General features: G+C 39.2%; 1 protein-coding gene across 2 annotated transcripts in view; it reads left to right on the top strand.

Annotated features, from left to right (window-relative positions):
- The window catches only part of SCN2A (sodium voltage-gated channel alpha subunit 2), a 119553-nt gene that overhangs the window by 45801 nt on the left and 52443 nt on the right, over nucleotides 1–21309 (top strand). Inside the window, exons 2-6 of one of the 2 annotated variants that reach the window (XM_087709610.1) lie at nucleotides 8254–8575; nucleotides 14458–14576; nucleotides 18813–18902; nucleotides 20020–20148; nucleotides 20576–20667. In XM_087709610.1, coding sequence (XP_087565736.1) covers nucleotides 8306–8575; nucleotides 14458–14576; nucleotides 18813–18902; nucleotides 20020–20148; nucleotides 20576–20667 — 700 coding nt within the window. In that variant the 5' untranslated portion in view covers nucleotides 8254–8305. Of the gene's footprint in view, nucleotides 1–8253; nucleotides 8576–14457; nucleotides 14577–18812; nucleotides 18903–20019; nucleotides 20149–20575; nucleotides 20668–20762; nucleotides 20855–21309 lie in introns of those variants that run through there. The other variant, XM_087709606.1, reaches the window with a different exon arrangement.

Genomic DNA, 21309 nt, shown 5'->3' with positions numbered 1-21309 from the left:
TATTGCTATTGCTACAGTATTATGTATATTTGCCACCTTGAGTTACTTATAAAGTAATAAAGGGGGGTGTTAAAATCTAACAAAACAACTAATATTTATTTCTCTTTTCATGTTTCTACTTTAAAATGTGGGCTAGTGTACTTTTGAGCAGAAGCCCTAGATTCAGTGGGGAGTTAACCTCACAGTTAATCTCCTTGCTCAAGGGGATGGTTTGGCAAGTCTTTGGAGAGGTGATGAGGAAGCCAGTTTTTCAGGCTGGATCCTGCATTATTACAATCTTTGAAGGTGAAGGGTGTTCTGGCACCATGGATCCATTACTTACACTTTTAGTTGCCTCTGCAATGAGGAGAGAAGAGTCAATCCTCATCTGTTTTTCTGCTGTGTTAGACTTATGGTTCCCACAGTAACATTGTTAGGGCTGGTCCGTGTTCTTTTCTTGGAGGCAGCGGGTTAAGCCAGAAGTGATAAGGCCTGTTGCAAGCTAGGAGCTAATTTCAGTAGCTGTGAGTGTGTGGCAATCTTGGCTCCTGTTCTTACACAGTTAATGTATGTTGGTGTTATTTAGACCCACAACAATCCTGGCGGGTGTAGTAAGAAGACTTTGCTCAGGAAAGTTTTCAGGATTGATTGCAGGGCTGGGTTCTGGCTGGCACTACTGCTGGTTCGCTTGTGTGTGTGCTTTGTGCCCGTGCGCACATGCACAGTACAATTACAATTGTTTTGCGCATGCACAGAACTGAAAAACAAGATGGAGGCACCAACAGCGCTGACCGGGGAACCAGTTCGGGGGCATGGCAGGCCTAGTCACTGCCTGTTCCAGCAACCCAGGCGCCAAACCACTACCGGTTCAGCCAAACTGGTCCGAACCCACCACTGATTGGTTGTACCCCACATTCTCTGACTGCTCTGCATTATCAAGCCCCCAGAGATACAGTTGCAGGGACTGGTGCACCTTTGCCAGGACATGCTAAAGATATGCTGCACAGCAGTTTCTTCCTTCCCTATGGTGGGGTACAGCTGACCCTTTGAAGAACAAGCCAGCTTCATATGCTTAGAGAGCTAATAGAAGAAAAGAAGGGGGTTCTGTCAAGTTTGGTGCAGGACGAGTTTCGTGTGTGGTGAGAGAGGGGTGATCTCCAGCCAGGTGGAAAATTAGCTTAATTAGAAGTATGTTAGGGGTGTTGTTGTTGTTTTGCATTTAAACTGTTACATGAGTGGAAACTTTATTTTGGTGTCTATGGAGATTCTGAGTCATCCAGGTCATGGTTGTCCCAAAGGTGCTTTCTCAAGAGGTAACGGGACTTTCTGGTTTTTCTTTGAAGATGTTTTGCTTCTCATCAAAGAAGCTTCTTCAGCTGAAGAAGTTTCTTTTGGTGCATCTCATAAAGTTGATTTTTGTTTCAATTGGCCAGCTGCCATCTATCACCCACCTCAGCTGGGCTGAGCTAATGACCCGACTTTCTTATTCGATTTCCTTTCTGTAATTAGCTAGACTTGTGTGGGGTGAATATTTTCCTTTCATTCTATCTGGGTTCCCCCAGAATGCTGATGTGGTGGGAGAAATCAATTTATAATGGTAGAGAGGGGGAATGGCATCGAGGAAATCTCATCTTCCAGTCATTGATCATCCATAAGTGGGGTTACCTCAAAACAGAAGGTCCATGCTGGTCCATGAGGGTGGCTTTTTGCCCCTCAGTTTACTTCAAATCACACAATGGCGGTGTGTTATCAAGAGCTGGTCACTACACACCATGCTCAGGTAAAATTATTTTTATGTTAATTTTATTAAATATTACAATTAAAGGATAATAACTAATACATACCGTACTAATAAAAGAAAAAACAGAAAGTCGAGAAAAGAAAAAATAGAAAAGGAAGAAAAGATAAAATATAATAAAGAAAAAGAAATAAACTTATAAAGAAATGTCTTTCCTCATAACAAGTATAAACAATTTTAGTAACTTATCAGTTTTTCTTTTCTTTCCATATCCCATTTCTATGGGAGATGGGATATTGATGCAGGAGGGGGTGCACAATATGGAAAGAAAAACAAATCCTTAAAGCTTCATTATTCAGTCCTGGTCAGCAAAAATCTGTTTAGGGATACCAGAGACCATTAAGAGCAAAAGATGCATTAATCTTTGTCATGTTGCTTTATTAGAAATTAGAGTAAGCAAAATAATTGGAAGCAATGAAATAGTTGCAAGGACAAGGACAAAAATGAAAAGAAAACAAGTTCTAGGTAGGACATTATTTGAAGGGACCAAAAATTTAAGATTAACTTCATATTCTTCTTTTTATTTCTATCAATCATAACTTTTAGTCCCTTCAAATAATGTCCTACCTAGAATTTATTTTCTTTTCATTTTTGACTTTGTCCTTGCAACTATTTAATTGCTTACAATTATTTTGCTTATTTGCTTATTCTAATTTCTAATAAAGCAACATGGCAAAGATTAACACATATTTTGCATTAAGATATATTTAAAAAATCAGCCAAGAGGGGCATGAAGAAGCATGAAAAAATTCTCTTTTCCAATCTGGAAAAATAAAATGTATACATTTGTAAGCAAAAAACATTAGTCATAAGAAAGGGTTTGGTTATCCCCCCACCAGACGAACTCCTAATTTCATAAAGGATTATTTTTTTTAAAAAAAATGACATCGTGTATTAAAGCAGGGAATCTCAAGGATCCAGACCAGATTTCCAGTTACTATATATTATTGCAGCTCCTTGGGGAAGAGCACATAACTGAATTTGTTAGGTGATAGTAGCAGCCTCCAGCTCACTAAATTAATGAGGCTTTTAAGAGGCCTTCGATGACTGTGGTTGCGGTGCTAAAGTAGCCTGGAGGTGAATTCCCTTAGTTTTGGACTCAAAAATGTAAATGTTTCTTTTAAAACAGTTAATTGATTGATTCAGCCAACTGCTGAAATAGATATGTGTATTTGTGCCTTCAAGACAGTTTTGACTCCTGGAGACTGTCTGGTCTGGACTGTCTAATCCAGTGTTTCTCAACCTTGGCAACTTGAAGATGTCCGGACTTCAAGGCTGGGGAATTCTGGGAGTTGAAGTCCGGACATCTTCAAGTTGCCAAGGTTGAGAAACACTGGTCTAGTCCCTTCAGTTTTCTTAGCAAGATTTCAGAAGTGGTTTGCCCTTGCCTTCTTCTCAGGGCTAAGAGAGAGTGACTGTCTCTTTGCCCTGAGGTCCCCCAGCTGGTTTTGTGTCTCAAGCAGGACTAGAAGTCATAGTCTCCATCCTCTAGACCACTTCACCAATTTGCTTGGTAAGATGTTAGCTATGTATTCCCAATTTCTTCAGATGTATTCTTCCTATGTCAGTTATACTTTTTCATGATCTGACACTAATCATTCAGCATGTGCCAATTTATGTCAGGAAGCTTTTAAATACTAGTTAAAACCTGGCCAGGTGCCCTAAATAACAACTAAGATCTGTGCACATGGTACAAACAGAAATGTTTAATTGGGTGTGATCTGTGGACATATTAACTGATGTTTTTGGGGTGTAATATTACTGCCTTAAAATTATGAGAGTTTGTTTTAAAGTGAGAGGGATAAAAGTTGAATATTGGTTTATCTGCTTATGTGCAAAAAATGTTCTCCCCTCACCAACTGCCTAGAAATTCAGAAAGATTACTGACAGTAGTTGTGATATCAGAACACACACAGCTAGGTTAGAGAAAACCTAACATCTACATTTGCTTGTCATGATAAATATATTAGTCTTTTCATTGCTTATGTTACGCAAATCTAGCTAATTTGGTTGGGTTATTGTTCAGTGTACTATTCAGACCAATATATAAATCAATTTAGTATCCAGTTAAGCATGTTGAGTGAATGTAGAGTTCTGTATTTGAATTTTAGCAGTTTTAACTCAGTTAGTTAAACCTGAATAAATCATAATTTTTATCATAACAAGATATGTATATAGAGTGATATACAAAGGAGAAAATGGAATAAACAGAAGATACAATACAATACAATAGCAGAGTTGGAAGGGACCTTGGAGGTTTTCTAGTCCAACCCCCAGCTCAGGCAGGAAACCCTATACTGTTCCAGACAAATGGCTATCCAACATCTTCTTAAAGACTTCCAGTGTTGGGGCATTCACAACTTCTGGAGGCAAGCTGTTCCACTGATTAATTGTTCTAACTGTCAGGAAATTTCTCCTCAGTTCTAAGTTGCTTCTCTCCTTGATTAGTTTCCACCCATTGCTTCTTGTTCTACCCTCAGGTGCCTTGGAGAATAGTTTGACTCCCTCTTTTTGTGGCAACCCCTGAGATGTTGGGACACTATTATATCTCCCCTAGTCCTTCTTTTCATTAAACTAGACATACCCAGTTCCTGCAACCATTCTTCATATGTTTTAGTCTCCAATCCCCGAATCATTTTTGTTGCTCTTCTCTGCACTCTTTCTAGAGTCTCCACATCTTTTCTACATCGTGGCGACCAAAACTGAATGCAGTATTCCAAGTGTGGCCTTATCAAGGCATTATAAAGTGGTATTAACACGTCATGAGATCTTGATTCTATCCTTCTGTTTGTGCAGCCTAGAACTGAACTGTGTTGGCTTTTTTGACAGCTGCTGCACACTGCTCATATTTAAATAGTTGTCCACTAGGACTCCAAGATCCCTCTCACAGTTACTACTATTGAGCAAGTATACACCTATACTGTACCTATGCATTTCATTTTTCTTGCCTAAATGTAGAACCTTACTCTTTTCACCATTGAATTTCATTTTATTAGATAGTGCTCAATGTTCAAGTTTGTCAAGATCCTTCTGTATCTTAAGCCTGTCTTCTGGAGTGTTGGCTATTCCTGCCAGCTTGGTGTCATCTGCAAATTTGATGAGTTCCCCATTTATTCCCTCATCCAAATCATTGATGAAGATGTTGAACAGTACTGGGCCTAAAACAGAGCCTTGGGGTACTCCACTGCATACTTCCCTCCATGTAGATGCAGTTCCATTGAGGACTACACGTTGAGTGCGGTTGGTCAGCCAGTTACAAATCCATCTGGTGGTGATGCTGTCCAACCCACATTCTTCTACTTTATCTAGTAGTAGGTTATGGTCTACCTTATCAAATGCCTTACTGAAGTCCAAGTAAACTATATCGACGGCATTCCTCTGGTTCAGTAATTTTGTCACTTTATCAAAGAATGCAATAAGATTAGTCTGGCATGATCTGTTTTTGACAAACCCATGTTGGCTTTTGGCTATTACTTTGTTTATTTCTAGGTGTTAACTAATTTGTTGCTTGATTATATTTTGCAGAATCTTTCCTGGTATTGAGGTCAGGCTGATAGGTCTCTAGTTTTCTGAATCTATTTTTTTTCCTTTTTTGAAGATGGAAACATCAGCTCTTTTCCAGTCCTCTGGTAGGATCTCCGAAAGATATAGTTCAGTGGTTCTGAGATCTCATCTGCCAGTTCCTTCAGAACCCTGGGGTGTAATCCATCCGGTCCTGGTGATTTGAACTCGTCTAGGGTAAACAGGTGCTCACTTACCATTTTCTTCCCTATTTCAATTTGTGTTCCTAATATGATTTTTGTGGTGCTGTTTTTGATAGGTTGGACTGTTTTATCCCTTTGTGTAAAGACAGATGCAAAAAAAATGAGTTAAAAAGTTCTGCTTTCTCCCTGTTGCTTGTCACCTTTCTTGCCACTTTCTCCCAGCAATGGACCAATTGTTTCCTTAAACTTTTTCTTGTTTTTAACGTCTTGGAAGAAGCTTTTTTGGGCTATTTTTTAATTTTGTGGCAAGCCTTTTTTCATTGTGAGCCTTAGCTTTCCTTACTTCATCTTTACAGGCTCAGGCTATTTGTTGATATTCTGCCTTAGTTATGTCCCCCTCTTTCCACTTTTTATATTTATCCTTTTTGTCTTTCAATTTGCCAGAGAGTTCTTTATGCAGCCATGCTGGTTTCTTTTGGGAGCTGTTATTTTTCTTCTTCCTTGGTATTGTGCTAGACTGAGCTTTTGTAATCTCATTTTTCAAAATTTTCCAAGCTTCTTGAGGATTCTCATCCATGGAATTCTTTCCAAGTTCTCTCTAAGTTTATTGAAATTAGCTCTCTTAAAATCCAAGACTCTAGTTTGACTTTGTTCTACTACTTGTATTTGCATAATGTTGAATTCCAATATTGCATGGTCACTTGCCCCCAGGGTTCCTGTGGTTTCAACACCTTCTATCATTTCCTCTCTGTTAGTGAGAATTAAGTCTAATATGGCCGATCCCCTTGTTCCCTTCTCTACTTTTTGGGAAACAAAGTTATCTGCTAGGTTCGTTAGGAACCTGTTGGATTTTCCACTTGGTGCAGAGTTTGTTTCCCAGTTGATGTCAGGGTAGTTAAAATCCCCCATTACTATTGTGGTGTGCTTCCTACATACTTTAGTTAGCTGACTAGCAAAAAGTGCATCTACTTCCTCTGCTTGGTTGGGTGGCCTGTAGTATAGACCTATGACAATGCCGTTTCCCCCCCAACTTTAATATTGACCCAAATGCATTCAAGATAGTTCTCATCATTGTTGTGCTCTATTTCTGTAGAGATGTAGTTATTTCTTATATATAGTACAACTCCACCTCCTCTTTTATTTGGTCTATTTCTTTTAAATAATTTAAATCCTTCTAGCTGTATGTTCCATTTGTGGGTTTCATCCCACCAAGTTTCTGTAATGGCAACAATATCGTATCTGCCCTCATTTACTTGAATTTCTACTTCACCCTGTTTATTCCCCATACTCTGTGCATTGATGTATAGACATTTGAATCATTTGATTGATCCTGTGTTTATTGTCCACATAACCTGTGTTATGCCTGACTGCTCCTATTTTCTTGCCACTTGTATGATTCGTGCACATGGTATGGCACTCACTATTAAATGCTTGGTTTTGCTTGACAGCAGGAATGATAATCTTACCCATACAAACATCTATATTACATGCACTGATAACCCTATGAGTTCTAGATTGCTGGGGACAGAAATGTTTTCTATTTATGGTATCATCCAGATATATCAAATTGATCATATATTTTATTACGCTTCACTTTTCCATCACATATTGCCTTTTACTGTAACTTTCACTGACTGAAATTAGGCAGTAGGTTTTCCAGCTACATCTATTGCAAAATTCCATGGTTATTACTGCTTTACTTCTATAACGATTATCTGAGTTCTAATTGGAGAGATTTTTATCCACTCCATCTTCCTACCTTCTAGGATCTGATCATGATGGTTAGCAAAGGAAATGCAGTATTGCTGGTATGTCAGCATTAGAAATGTTAAAGACGATAGATGTTTGCAATGGGGTAGGGACTGTATAAACCAAAGAATACCAGCAATTTATTATAAGGGTACAGAAAATACGTTTCGACTTAGGCTAGAAGGTGTTAAATGAGGTACTCATTTAATATCCTGGAATTATTGTGATCAGTTATTGGCTGGCTGTACTCCGGCAGTTACAGATATATAAATATGCCTGTGCTTCAGAGGTCGGTTCCTACCGGTTTCGGCCCGGTTCGGCCAAACCAGTAATGGCATGCCGGGCAGGGTCACAGAACCATCAGCGACCCAGGCTGGACACTCCTCCGAACTGGTTCCCTGGTTGCCGTCGTTGCCACCACCATATTTTTTTTTTTAGTTCTGCGCATGCACAGAACAATTTCTATTGAACTGTGTGCATGCACGTATAGCTTGCATTCAGCACATGTATGAGCGAACCGGCAGTAATGCCGGGCAGAACCCACTTCTGCTGTGCTTATCATGTTCTAATCACCAAATAGATCACTATTTATATACTGAATTCAGACAGACAGAAATGCTGGCATTTAGAAGTGTCCTAATAAAATACTGTCTGTATTTACACAACATTGTAAACTAAAATATGGTTGGTCACTTGTGCTGTGCATTGCAAAGAAAGCTGTTGTACACTATTATTATTTTTTTAAAAAAAGAAAACAATGTGTTTGGTGTAGAACATTCCTTACATCATTGCCTATTTATTGCTGTTCATAAGAAAACTGCGTTTCCTGAGAACGGATTTGATTCGTTTAAAAGATATAAAAAGGAGGAAGAAAACTGAGAAAATCAATAAATAAATGGACAAGAAAGCCTAGTCTCCCATTTGTAACCTAGCCGATCCTGAAGAAAATAATAAGCAAGCATTTCTGTGTTGATCTGGAGAGCATGACACTAATTTTTTGTATTATGTTTTTCTGTATCCTAGCATTTTTTTATGCATGGGGCACATTTGTAATTAAGAGCTGCAGGATGAAAAGATGGCACAGTCAGTGCTGGTACCACCAGGACCTGACAGCTTCAACTTTTTTACGAAAGAGTCACTGGCAGCTATTGAACAACGCATTGCCGAGGAAAAGGCGAAGAAGTCCAAGCAAGAACGCAAAGACGTCGATGATGATGAAAATGGACCAAAACCGAATAGCGATTTGGAAGCTGGCAAATCCCTGCCCTTTATATATGGAGACATACCTCCGGGAATGGTGTCTGAGCCATTGGAGGACCTGGACCCATATTACGTTAACAAAAAAGTGAGTCCTCTGCTGGGATTTTAACACAGAATTTGGGAAGGGGGGGGGGATTCTGCAGAGTCCTCTTTAATCAGTATATTGGAGGACAACGTCTATACCTCAGATTATTATCTCCTAAATATGGATTACTATTTTCATTCATTTATCCTCACAACTAAAGCAGAGGTGGTATTCAGGAGGTTCTGACCAGTTCTGGAGAACTGGTAGTGGAAATTTTGTGTAGTTCGGAGAACTGGTAAAAAACATCTCTGACTGGCTCTGCTCCATCTATTCTCTGCCTCCCGAGTCCCAGCTGGAGGAAATGGGGATTTTGCAGTAACCTTACCCTGAAGTGGGGAGAGAATGGAGATTTTACAGCATCCTTCCCCTGCCACGCCCGCCAAGCCATGCCATACCCACCAAACCACAGAACCGGTAGTAAACACTTTTGAATCCCACCACTGAACTAAAGCATTACTTGGAGAAAATACTACAATACTGTAAATATGTTATTCCATAACCCCGCCCCATTATTGTGAAGCAGTTTTATTATATCTTTTGTATTTACACAACTGGAGGAAAACGATTAGGGAAAAAATATTTAACAAAAATTACATGACATTTGCAACAAATCTTCATTTTATAGAATCAGTGTTTTTAAATGATTGAATCTGTTTAGCAATTGCCCTCCGGTTTAGTTCTTTTCATACCAGTAAGGATGTAAATGCTTGATTTGGTTTCTGTACTATCCTACAGCTATCTGGGTGGCTGTTTGATCTGTAGCCTTAGAGCCACCTGATTCTGACTCTGCTATAAAAAAAGAAAAGAAAAGAAATTCTTGCAAGCAGAAAATCCTGCTTTCAATTGAACTAAAATTAAAATAATTCTTTGGTCTGGTCATCTCCAGCCTGGTATCCTTCACATGCTCATCTCCCAGAATTCATAGCCAGAAAGGGGAAGGTCAAGTTTTCTAGGAATCCTATATGTTAACACAGCATTTGGAGAAGGCCATTGTAAGCCTTAAAGCAGAACATTATTTTTCCTTCTAATTTCTTCTATGAGAAAATATACAAGAACAGTAAGATACATGTTTTATACCCTCAGTAGATGCATATCAAATCCTGCTCAATGAGTAGCTTCCAAAACTTCAGTCCACTTCTTTATTCTGACTAGAGCCATTTTGCTAAGAGCTAAACAAAAAGTAAAAGTAAAAGAAGCTTCCTTTTTATACAACTCAGTTAGCAGGTTGGTTTTTTTTAATTCCAAAAGACTGGAGTTAATATTTTTAACTCCACTGAATAGAAGAAGTAGAGGGAGTTTTTTAGCATATAATCAGGCACATAATCACCCCGGCAGACATTGGACCACATCTTTAACTTAGAATAATTAGTATGGATATGGATGACATTAGACTGAGTCCTTTAACATAGTCAAATCACTTCCTGGTCCAGATGGCATTTTCACTGCTCATACTCACTACAGGGTAGATGGGCCCATGAAGAAGATCTAATGGATTGTGATTGATTCTGGAAGGTTTCTGGTGAGTTTCATATCATCTGCTAGGCCAGTGGTTCTCAACATTCCCAATGCGATCCTTTAATACAGTTCCTCATGTTGTGGTGACCCCCAACCATAAAATTGGTGTCTCGGTTCCTAAGACCATCAAAAATACGTGTTTTCCAATGGACTTAGGCAACCTCGATGAAAGGGTCGTTTGACCCCCAAAGGGGTCCCGACCCACAGGTTGAGAACCCCTGTGCTAGGCTGTTCCACTGAGTGCCTGGTGGACATCTGGCATGAGGTGGTAATTGGGATGCTTAGTATGATTCTTCCCAAGCATCCTCTTTCTATACTGGTTGACACTGGGATTGGAGTTGCAGGTGTTCTTTGTTTTACTAGGACTTATGGGACAAGACGTGCAACAATTGTAGTGCCAGTGAAGGGAAAGTAGGCTAAAATGTATCATAATCCGACTGAGCTTGAGTATAAACTACAGGTAGTTCTCACCATAACTGAACCCAAAACATCTGTCCCTAAGTGATGTGCTTATTAAGTATTTGCCATGGTTATTAAATGAATCACCACAGTTGTTAAACAAATCTGCTTCTCCCATTACCTTTTCTTGTTGGAAGCCCCGTTGGTAGGTCACAAATGGTGATCACATGACTCTAGGACAGTGGTTCCCAAAGTGGGCGGTACCACCCCCTGGGGGGCGGTGGGATGACTTAGGGGGCGGTAAGAGGCAAGGGGGTGCTAAGAGGCTTTCCGTACTCCTTTTCGTACCTCGCCTGCCTAGAGGCACAGGTGCTGCTGCTGCTGCTCCCTGGTTCCCACGCTTATCTCAACCACATAGCCCAGCAGATCTCTGCCCGGTGAGTTTTCCTTTGCTTCTATTCTAGCTGTCTCCCACATGCCCCAGCCAAGGTATCAATTCTTTTCCCAAGCTATTTCCCTCCATCTGGGCTCTCCCTTGCAGAGCTCAGCCTAGCATTCAGTTTAAAATCCAGAGCAGGGGAGGAGGGCAATAGAGCAGCCAGGAGGAGGGGAAAAGGTTTTTCTTTTTTGCCAAGCTATTTCTTTTTTTCACAAGGAGAGGAGGAGAGAGGGAGGGAGGCAGAGAGGAAGGGAGAGAAAGAGAAGGAGAGAGGAAGGGAGAAAGTGAGAGAGAGAGGAAGAAAAGGAGGAAAGAAGTGAGAGAGGGCAGGAGGGAGAAAAAAAGTGAGAGGGAGAAAGATGGAGAGAGAGGAGAGTAAGAAAGGGCTGTGGGAAGGAGACAGTTGCATTTCCAACATCATATTTGGTGGAACGTGGCTTCAGTGTGGTCATCCAACTTCTCTCCAAGCAAAGAAATCGACTCCAGATTACTGAACGTGATGATTTAAGACTCCTGCTAAGTGACTTAAAAGCAGACATTGGGAAACTGATATCATTTCATCAAGCCCATCCATCACATTAAAAATTTACTGAACAGTGAAGTAGTTACTAAATTTTACTGAGTTTACTAGTTACTAAGGTTCTTGATAAATGACTATCAGACTTTGAAAACCTGGTATCACTGGATCATGTTCAACAATTTTGTTGATTTAACATTAACTAAAAAGGTTTTAAATTGGATTTTGAATAAATGTGCAATTAATTGTTACAGTTTTGAATTTTACTGTTACTATCTTCCTTCCATTGTGCAAACCGCCCAGTCACATGACCCACCCCCAGCCCCACCCGCCACACCCACAGAACCGGTAGTAAAAAAAATTGAATTCCACCACTGGGTGGGGGGCACTGAGGATCAGTTTGTAGCACCAAGGGGGCGGTGGACTGAAAAAGTTTGCGAACCACTGCTCTAGGACCATGATGGTGAACCTATGGCATGCATGCTGGAAGTGTCACGCAGAACCATCTCTCCAGGCACACCAGCCATCGCCCATTGCTCTTCTGGGTTCCAGCGTGCACATGCATGCTGGCCGGCTGGTCTTCGTGCACATGAGAGCGCTGGAACCTGGAAGAGCAGCTACCCGATGTGCATGCGTGCGCCAGGAAGCTGAGCTTCTGGTTTCCAGTGCATGCATACAGCAGGCCAATTGGTCTTTTGGCACGCATGCATGCCAGAAACCGGAAGACCAAGTCTATCAGTACTCGGTGCTGAAAAGGTTAGCCAACACTGCTTTAGGATGTTGCAACTATTCTAAATACATGTCAGTTGCCAATTCTGATCACATGACCAGAGGGATGCTGTGGCAGTTATAAATGCAAGAATCAGTCTTAACATTTTTAAGTACTGTCACAACTTTGAATTGTTATTAAATGAATGGTCGTAAGTCAAGGAATACCTGTATAGTCAAGCTTACCTCCTATGACTTTAAGTGTGGGGAGGAACTTGTTTAAACTTGACTGCTTCTAGATAGAGAAATAAGAACAGGAGAAAGTCTTGTGACTTATTAGTACAAGATTTTGCTGTTAACATTGCTCACATTCTCTGTAATCTTAATTATTCAATCAGAAGTGTGTGCCTGAGGCATCACCAGCAATATTATCTAGGACTCCTTTTGATCTGTGAACTCTGATGAAGTGAATAGGGTGCTCATACCCTCAGTTTAGATTCAGTTATGGGATGAAAATGCATTTTATTCTGGTGGATGACCTTCAACACTTTGAGGAAATACATCCATTCTGGTATTTTTATATCTCTCAGGGTTGTTTAATACTATTAGCTAGGTTATCCTGCTAGACTGCCTAGAGGACTGGGAGTTAAATGTGCTGCCTTTTATTTTCTGAGGGAGCAGGTCCAATCTGTGATGGATGGGGAATAGAAATCAGGCCATCCGGTAGTCACTGGTGAATATCCTTCCTCTCCTGCTGTTCATTATATACAGGAGACTATGAGGAGAGGTCATTGATTCATTGGGAGTGAGATACTATCAATATGCAGATGATACTTACCATCTGTCTACATCTTAGTAGGATAATTATAACTTTAAATTCAGGATTTTAGTTCATGGATGAGAGCTACCAGGTGACTTAAGCCAACGCTGTATCTGCTACATGCCCCAACTTATTAATTCTACACAACAAATAATACATCTCTGCAGAGGTTATATACAGTTTTTCTTCACTTCTTTCAATGGAGAACACAATCACAGTTCCTCTATCAATTTGCTTACCAAATACAGAGTATGTCCTGAAATTGGTGGAATTTGATGGGAATCTGAAATGGAAAGCAGAATATGTTCACTACAATTTTTCCCAAACTCTAGTAAAATTAGAGTACCTATCTGTATATTGGATTTACAGAACACTCCATATATTGCATGAGTACATTTTTACAGAGATTTTTGGAAGTATAAAAATTTTAAAAAGTATAATAACCACACTTACAAGGTGAAGTATAAGCATGGTGCACTATATATATCTATATCTATATATCTATATCTATATATCTATATCTATATATCTATATCTATATATCTAAATCTATATCTATATCTATATCTATATCTATATCTATATCTATATCTATATCTATATCTTTATATCTATATCTATATCTATATATCTATCATAGATAGATAGATAGATGATAGATAGATAGCAATAGCAATAGCAATAGCAATAGCAATAGCAATAGATAGATATAGATATATAGACATATAGACATATAGATATATAGATGGTAAAGGAGGAGAGCCTGTGACTTAGGGGTTAACACATCTGCCTAATATGTAATACAGCCCAGGTTCGAATCCCAGTAAGGGTATGGCTAGCTGATGAGAGCTAAATAGCTTGAAATAGATCTATACTAGTCTCCCTTTATTTATTTATCAGCACAAATACAACATAGATATATAGATATATATAGCACCAAGTGCAGCTTCACAAGAACGCATACAATACCTTTCAGTTGTTGAGACTCATGTCCTGATTTTTTTAAAAAAAGTTTTTAATGAGCTTTCCTTATTGGGCAGTGAAGAACTCTGCAGCATTACTGGACTTGTCTAATCCATTGATCTCAATAGATTAAGATGTTGGGGTGGGGGAGGAAACTGCTGGGTTACTTATGCTGAAGCTGGTGAGAAACTAGTCTAAAATAGAAGGAAAGAGCTTTTTTCAGGATGTCAAAATCTAGGTTTTGCTCCTGAATTTAATCTACAATATTTAGATATTTATCTGGTTGCATAAGTCTGGGTCCATGTTAAAAAAAGGATCTGCTTAGTTGATGAGCCCACTTCGAATCATAAATAGATATGAATGAACAAAATTATATTGGGGGGACAGATAAATTACCTTCTATATTTGTAACTGCTACTTTAATAATGTCTTTTGTATATATGATAGATAGACCAATGCAGAACTCATTTTGCAGGTTCTGAATCCAATTTTCTCCATTAATTCTGTTGCTTTTTTTCTAGACATTTATAGTATTGAATAGAGGGAAGGCAATTTTCCGATTCAGTGCCACGTCTGCTGTGTACCTGTTAACTCCTTTCAACCCTCTTAGAAAAATAGCTATCAAGATTTTGGTACATTCATATCCTTTTCGAGTTCTTATCTCATAATGATTGAAATAATGCTATTTCTATTTTCAGTAAGTTGACTATTTAAACCATGGGGTTTTTGTTTGTTTACTTCCTGCTTTGCCCTGTTCATCTTCTCTTTTTGCCTCTTACCCATTTGTTTATTTTTTATTTTATTTATTTACCCATTTCTGCCAATGTTGCCCTCTACCTATTCATGAAAAGTGGAGCTTTAAAAAATAAAGGTTAAAAAGCCTTCCTTTTTCTTCTTCTGTTTTTCCCCATGATTTCTTGTCTGCAGCCTCTATTTTTCTTATCCTGCTTTTGAATTTTGCTTTATTAGACCAAACACCAATGATTTGGACTCTTGACCTTACGATTTTTAGATGGTTATCAGACGCTCCTCAGTAAAATCAATAAGGATATGCACCTTTTCTTAAAATTAATTCATCTGCCAATCATTCTTTCCCTGCAGTGAGATAAATGGGAGATTTGGCTTATATTGGAAGAGCCATTTCAAATTCCTAGGGCTCTAATTAGACATATCAAGACAAATCAAATTTCCACCTGAACTGAGTTGTGCCTCTTGAAAAATATCCCTGCATTTTCTACTAAATTCTCGGGATCCATGCTATATATAAATTGATTTATTAGATAGTTCACAGTTATTTTCAGACAGTTAAAAATATAAATTTGGAGCAGTCTAGAAGTTACGCCTATTGTAACTCATCTATAACTTGTAAGATGCTGCATTCTGTATTCATTCAATAAATCATGAGGCTGTCTCCTTGTTATCCACTGCATAAATGACGAACGTTCAAAAATGTTCTAGGATGCTCCATGTTGTTTTGTTCTGTATATTCTAATATCTCTCAAAGTGTTGCATTGTGACTCAAGGCTATCAACTGCAGTTTGACTTTTTCTATGAAAAAAAAAATACAGTTGAAGTTTGCTTTATGTATATGTATATATATATGTGCACAAAGGTTGTACAAGCATTCAGTACAAACTTAAGTCCAAATAGTAAATCTTTATGTTTTCCTTTTTATACAGAATTAAAAATATTCCTTTTCAGATAGAAAAGCACTGGTATGTTTTCATGTAATTTTAATGTGTAATTATTCTGAATCTATATTTCAGTTGATCTTGAAAATCACAAGGGAACTCTGAATACTGGTTCTTAGATAAATTAGAGCAAATGTGATGTGGAGAATAAAATTATACTACTCCATTCATCTGTGAAGTTTGTAAGATGTTGTGCAAGGCAGTTTCTCTCCAATTTTAGGCCACACAAAATATTAATGAACAGCATATGCTCATGTCAAGCAGCATAGCTTTTAGTTTTTGCAGTTTCTATACTCCTAATCTCAGCACTTTGCAGTGGAATCCTATGCACATCAAATCCATAAAGTCAAGTTTTATCGATTTATGTATGTCATTTTTTTCCCCATTTGAATGTGTGATACACTGGACCAGCTCCAGAGAGTGAGTAGATTCCATTGTTTTCAGCACAAACACATACCTATTTTAAAATGTCTCATGTATTCCGTGTTACTTATTCCCAGTGTATACAAATATGTATACAATTCCAGATGAATTCATATTTTTATGATTTTTGAGAGCTCTTTTTCACAAATATTGTTTTGAGCCTTACCGCCACATTCTGGTCCTCAAAGGCTACATTTTAGAAAATTCTTAATGAACAACTTGGTTGTACCTGTGTGGGGAATGAAACAGACTTAAAATCTTATAAAAAAACTAAAGGTTAAGATTCTTATTAGAAGAAGGAGAGCACCTGTTCCACTCTTTACATCCCTATGAATTGTCAGGAAAGGCCTCTGGTTCTTGAACACTCCTTGGCAGAAGCCTCCTTTCATCCTAAAAATCAACCGGCTCAAAACCTTTACCACTTTGGCAGTTCATCCCAATAATACTGTTCTGAGCGCCCACTAGGAAGGTGAAATGCACATTTAATATTACCCAGCCCTTCAAATAAAGCAGCTCTCAGCATGTTTTGTTTTATGCTGCCATCATGTGGCCATTTAATGCCTCATATACAAGAAAACATTTCCTATTAAGATGGTGACAGGGAAGAATTCTAACACAAACCTTGAATTATTCTTTGCATGACTCAGCCATTACCCCAAGAAGGAAAGCAAAAAAGTCAAGATGATGGCCAAACCATCAGTATCCTAACCTTTTTTTAACACGTGACACAACAGACAATAAAAGAAGAAGGTAGGGCTTTAAATACCCGTATTTTTTGGAGTATAAGACGCACCAAGATTTTGAAGAGGCAAATTTGTTAAAAAGGTTTTTGCACTTTGCAGACCTTTTAGGCGGCCTGCAATGGTTGCCGGTTGTCTTCCGGGTGCGATTCAAGGTACTAATTATGACCTTTAAAGCACTCCATGGCTTAGGCCCTGCAAGACTACCTCCTGTCACCAGTAGCCTCCCATCGTCCAGTGCGATCTCACAGAGTTGGCCTCCTCAGGGTGCCATCGGCCAGACAGTGTCTGCTAGCTACCCACAGGGGGAGAGCCTTCTCTGTGGGAGCGCCTTCCCTCTGGAATGAGCTGCCCCCGGAGCTTCGTATAATCCCCGACCTCTGATCCTTCCGACGCGCCCTAAAAAGTTGGCTTTTCCAGCAAGTTAGCCTGGCCTGAACAAAACAAAATAAATTATTGATCATTGTTAATTTTAATGCGAATTTTTTTTAAAAAGTGTTATTGTCAATTCTAATTGGGTTTCTTTGGGATATTCTATTTAATTTTTTTAACTTTTGTATTATGTGTTTCTTTTAATGTTGTACGCCGCCCTGAGTCCTTGGGAGAAGAGCGGCATATAAATCTAATAAGCCTAAACCTAAACCTCCCAAAAATGGCCCGTTTTTCAGTTTTTTTTAAAGGGCAGGAATAGCCTTTAGGAGGCTTGTAAAGTGCTCCTGGGGAGTGCCGCCCCCCCAAAACAAGCAAAAAATGTTTTTTTTTGCAAAAATGGGCCCATTTTTTGTAAACAAAAAGGGCATGCATAGCCTTTAGGCGGCTTATAGAGTGCTCCTGGGGGCTGGGGGGGGCAGAATTGAGCAAAAAATGGCCCATTTTTCACTCATTTCTGCCCTCCACAGTCCCCAGGAGCACTCTATAAGCCTTCTAAAGGCTATGCACGTCATTTTGGTGAAGGGGCTGGGGTTTCGGGAGACAGAAAATGCTGTATTCAGTGTATAAGACGCACCCAGATTTTCAGCCTCTTTTTTGAGGGAAAAAGGTGTGTCTTATACTCGAAAAATATGGTACCTGTCCGTGGCCACTTTATTTTTTACTTTTTTTTGATCCTTTGCAGATACTCCTGGAATTGCTGTTCTTCTTCCCTTTGAGCAAGGCTTTCAAACAAGCAGCCCTCATGGCCACAGCACCACTTTCTTAAGCCCTTCCATTAGTGGCGGGTTCCTACCGCTTCAGACCGGTTCAGCCAAACCGATAGTGATTTGGGGGCCTGGGTCGCTGGAATCGGCAGTGACCCAGGCCTGCCACGCCCCCAAACCAGTTCTCCCTGCGGTGCCATAGGCGGTGCCATCTTGTTTTTTGCTTCTGTGCCTGCACAGAACAATTTTTGTTGCACTGCGCATGCACGCTCAGCACACGGCCACGTGCAAACCGGCAGTAACGACTGCCAGAACCCACCCCTGCCTTCCATTAATAAGCATACAGCTGTTTTGAAGCCAGTCAAATGTTAGTTGCATTCTCCCTAAAAGTACAAAAAAAATTGATCTGATTATTCCACCAGGACTACCTTAAATGGGTAGGGCTAGTATGAAGTTGCCTTTGGAAAGTATAACATGTAACTTTAAATCAGTTTATAGAATATTGAATATCAAACTGTATTTGAGCCTTGAAACATTAATAGTTCAGAATTATTAGTGCTCACTAATCAATGTCTTACAGAGCATAGGTTAGCTCTATAAAAATCCAGTGAATATTGAAATGAATACGATTTTTCCTCCATATCAAAATGGTCTTCCCTGGTTGCCTATCCTTTTTGTTTGTGGCCTGGTCAACCTATTTGCATTCTGGTGCTATACTAGCCACCAACATCTTGCTGCAACTACCTGATTTTACTTTTAATAAAAGAGGTAACAACTTGTTTCCATCTTTCATTTTGTAAAAATCCATATATAAAGCCAAAATACATTGTGGATGTGATAATTTTCATGAAGTGTTTTCCAGTATGTTTTCCTTAATTATTAATACATTATTCAGCATGCTTATTATGTGCACTATTTTAACCAACTGTGTATTTATGACCATGAGTAATCCTCCAGAATGGACGAAGAATGTAGAGTAAGTCAAATTTTATTTCCATTCAACATGTTAACCAAGCCAGAAACCATGTTTTTATATGCAGTAATCAAGTGACTTATTCTAATGGCAAGCAAACTTCAATAATGAGTTTCATAACATTGTTTTTTACAAATTATGCCAACTGTCCTAGATTACAGTATTTATTACCCTTTAAGATTAGGCATGGAAAATGTGATGTAAACTGGGCCTGAAACCGTGACCAATGTTCTATACCAGGAGTGTCAAAGTTGATTTCATTGAGGGCCGTATCAGGGTTGTGTTTGACCTTGGGGGTGGGGGTGGCCAGGGTGGGGGTGGCCAGCTCAACATCTCTTGTGTTGGGGGCACCTGTGGTGGCCTGAGTGCTCTGCCAGTGAAAATGAGCTCCCGAGCTGTTTTCAACTGCCACGGCCTCCTGCAACCCTCTGCCATCAAAAACAACTCGGGACATGCGGCACTCCCAAGCTCCATTTTCCCTGGCAGATCATTGCAGGCCAGTCATTTGTTGTTTCCAGGATGGCCCTGTGGGCCATATCTAAGTACCCCACGGACTGGATCTGGTCCCTGGGCCTTGAGTTTGACACCCGTGTTCTAATCCACGGATGCCAAACTCGCTGTGTCATGTTGCGTCACATGACATTCACAATGTTTATTCCCTTCACGAAGCTGGGGTGGGCGTGACGCATCCAGCCCACAGCCTGCCAGTTTGGCACCCTGTTCTATACAGTGAGTTACAGTGCACTACCTTCATTTCAAGTACTTCCATTGGCATAATTCTCACCGGTGGAGATATATGTATTTTCTATCATCTGCAAGGTTATATTTACTTCCCTATAGCTTTTATGTATATCCTTGAATATTTTATTTTAATTCCTCGCAGCTTCCTTCTGGTTTGAAATGTAACATAAAATGGAACTGTTGCTCCCATCTGCTTTTTTCCCTTTTGAATTATCACCAGGTCATTTCTTTATTCCCAGGAACAGAATTGTTTGCTATTTTAAATTTCTGGCATTGTCTCCATTTTAATTTTTTACTGGTACCTTTGAAAGTGTTGTATATATAATTGTTATAATTAACAATGGTTTTCCTTTAATTTTTGTCCTGAAATTTTTCTCAGATACACGTTCACTGGGATTTATACCTTTGAATCACTAATAAAAATTCTTGCAAGGGGCTTCTGTTTAGAAAATTTCACTTTCCTCCGGGATCCCTGGAATTGGTTGGACTTCACAGTTATAACATTCGCGTAAGTGTTTCATTGTGTTCTGATTATTTCACTTTTGAAGAATTTAATAGGGAGTGATCCCAGGAGAAAAGTTTATCCAAGAAGGAAAAGTATTTTGAAAGGTTTCTATAACAATAAATCTAATCTCCATGATTCATGTTATTTATTTTTTTAGCATGTCAGAAGCAGTCTGGGCTATAGAGGCAAAGTAGCGTGTTTGGCCACTTGCTTATAATAAATGAATACACTTTTCAAATTCCCAAATTAATTTTCACGAATAAAAAACAATGTGATAGGTGCATTGACTTATTTAATTTGAAGGTCAGGAAAGCATATTAGTAAATACAAGGCAATTGCAACAAAGGGAGACAAGGTGTTAATTAAAGACCCCCCAGCAAGTAGCCTAAGCTCTGCCTCAATTCTGAATAACTGTGGTTTAATTCTACAGGTATGTAACAGAATTTGTAAACCTAGGCAATGTTTCAGCTCTTCGAACTTTCAGAGTATTGAGAGCTTTGAAAACTATTTCTGTAATTCCAGGTAAGGAGTGGCTTGGCGAAGTGCCAGGCCCCTGGTATTTCCAGCTGTTTTTTGTGTGCTGTCATTGTGTTTGTGTGTGAACTCCCCTATTACAGATATGTGACAGAGTTTGTGGACCTGGGTAATGTCTCAGCGTTGAGAACATTCAGAGTTCTCCGGGCATTGAAAACAATATCAGTCATTCCAGGTGAGAGCTAGGTTAAACTCAGAGGCTGACTTTTTAGAACTTCATGGAAGATAAAATCACCTTTTTAGGCATAAGCCATGTTGCTCACTGCACAGTAGAAGCAAAAATAAAAAGCAAGAATCGAAAACATTACTTTCAGTCTAATGTGATTCTTTGCTTTTTAAATATTTCAGCTTTAAGTTTTGTTTCCAGTCCAGCCTTTGTGTTTAACACATTCTTGCATGAGACATTTGCAGTAGGTGGCTATACGATTTGCATCTTATGACATCAAGCTTTCCACTTTTAAATTAAAGGCCAATATAGTGAGGCTTTCATGTTGATGCAAATTTTATCATTTTTTGCAGGCACTTCAGACAAGCTTGCAATCTGTTGTTTATATACTTTTTAAAAAAATGCAATGTGTTAAATATGCAGAACACGAAATATAGTATGGGCCATGCATGGGGATTTCCTAG

Source organism: Thamnophis sirtalis, unplaced genomic scaffold (genome assembly GCF_051295495.1).
Source record: "Thamnophis sirtalis isolate CommonGarterSnake01/CBP01778 unplaced genomic scaffold, rThaSir2_p1.2 scaffold_1, whole genome shotgun sequence".
Lineage (NCBI taxonomy): Eukaryota > Metazoa > Chordata > Lepidosauria > Squamata > Natricidae > Thamnophis > Thamnophis sirtalis.
Note: the sequence above shows the minus strand (reverse complement) of the source record. Positions and strands in the feature narration are given on the sequence as shown.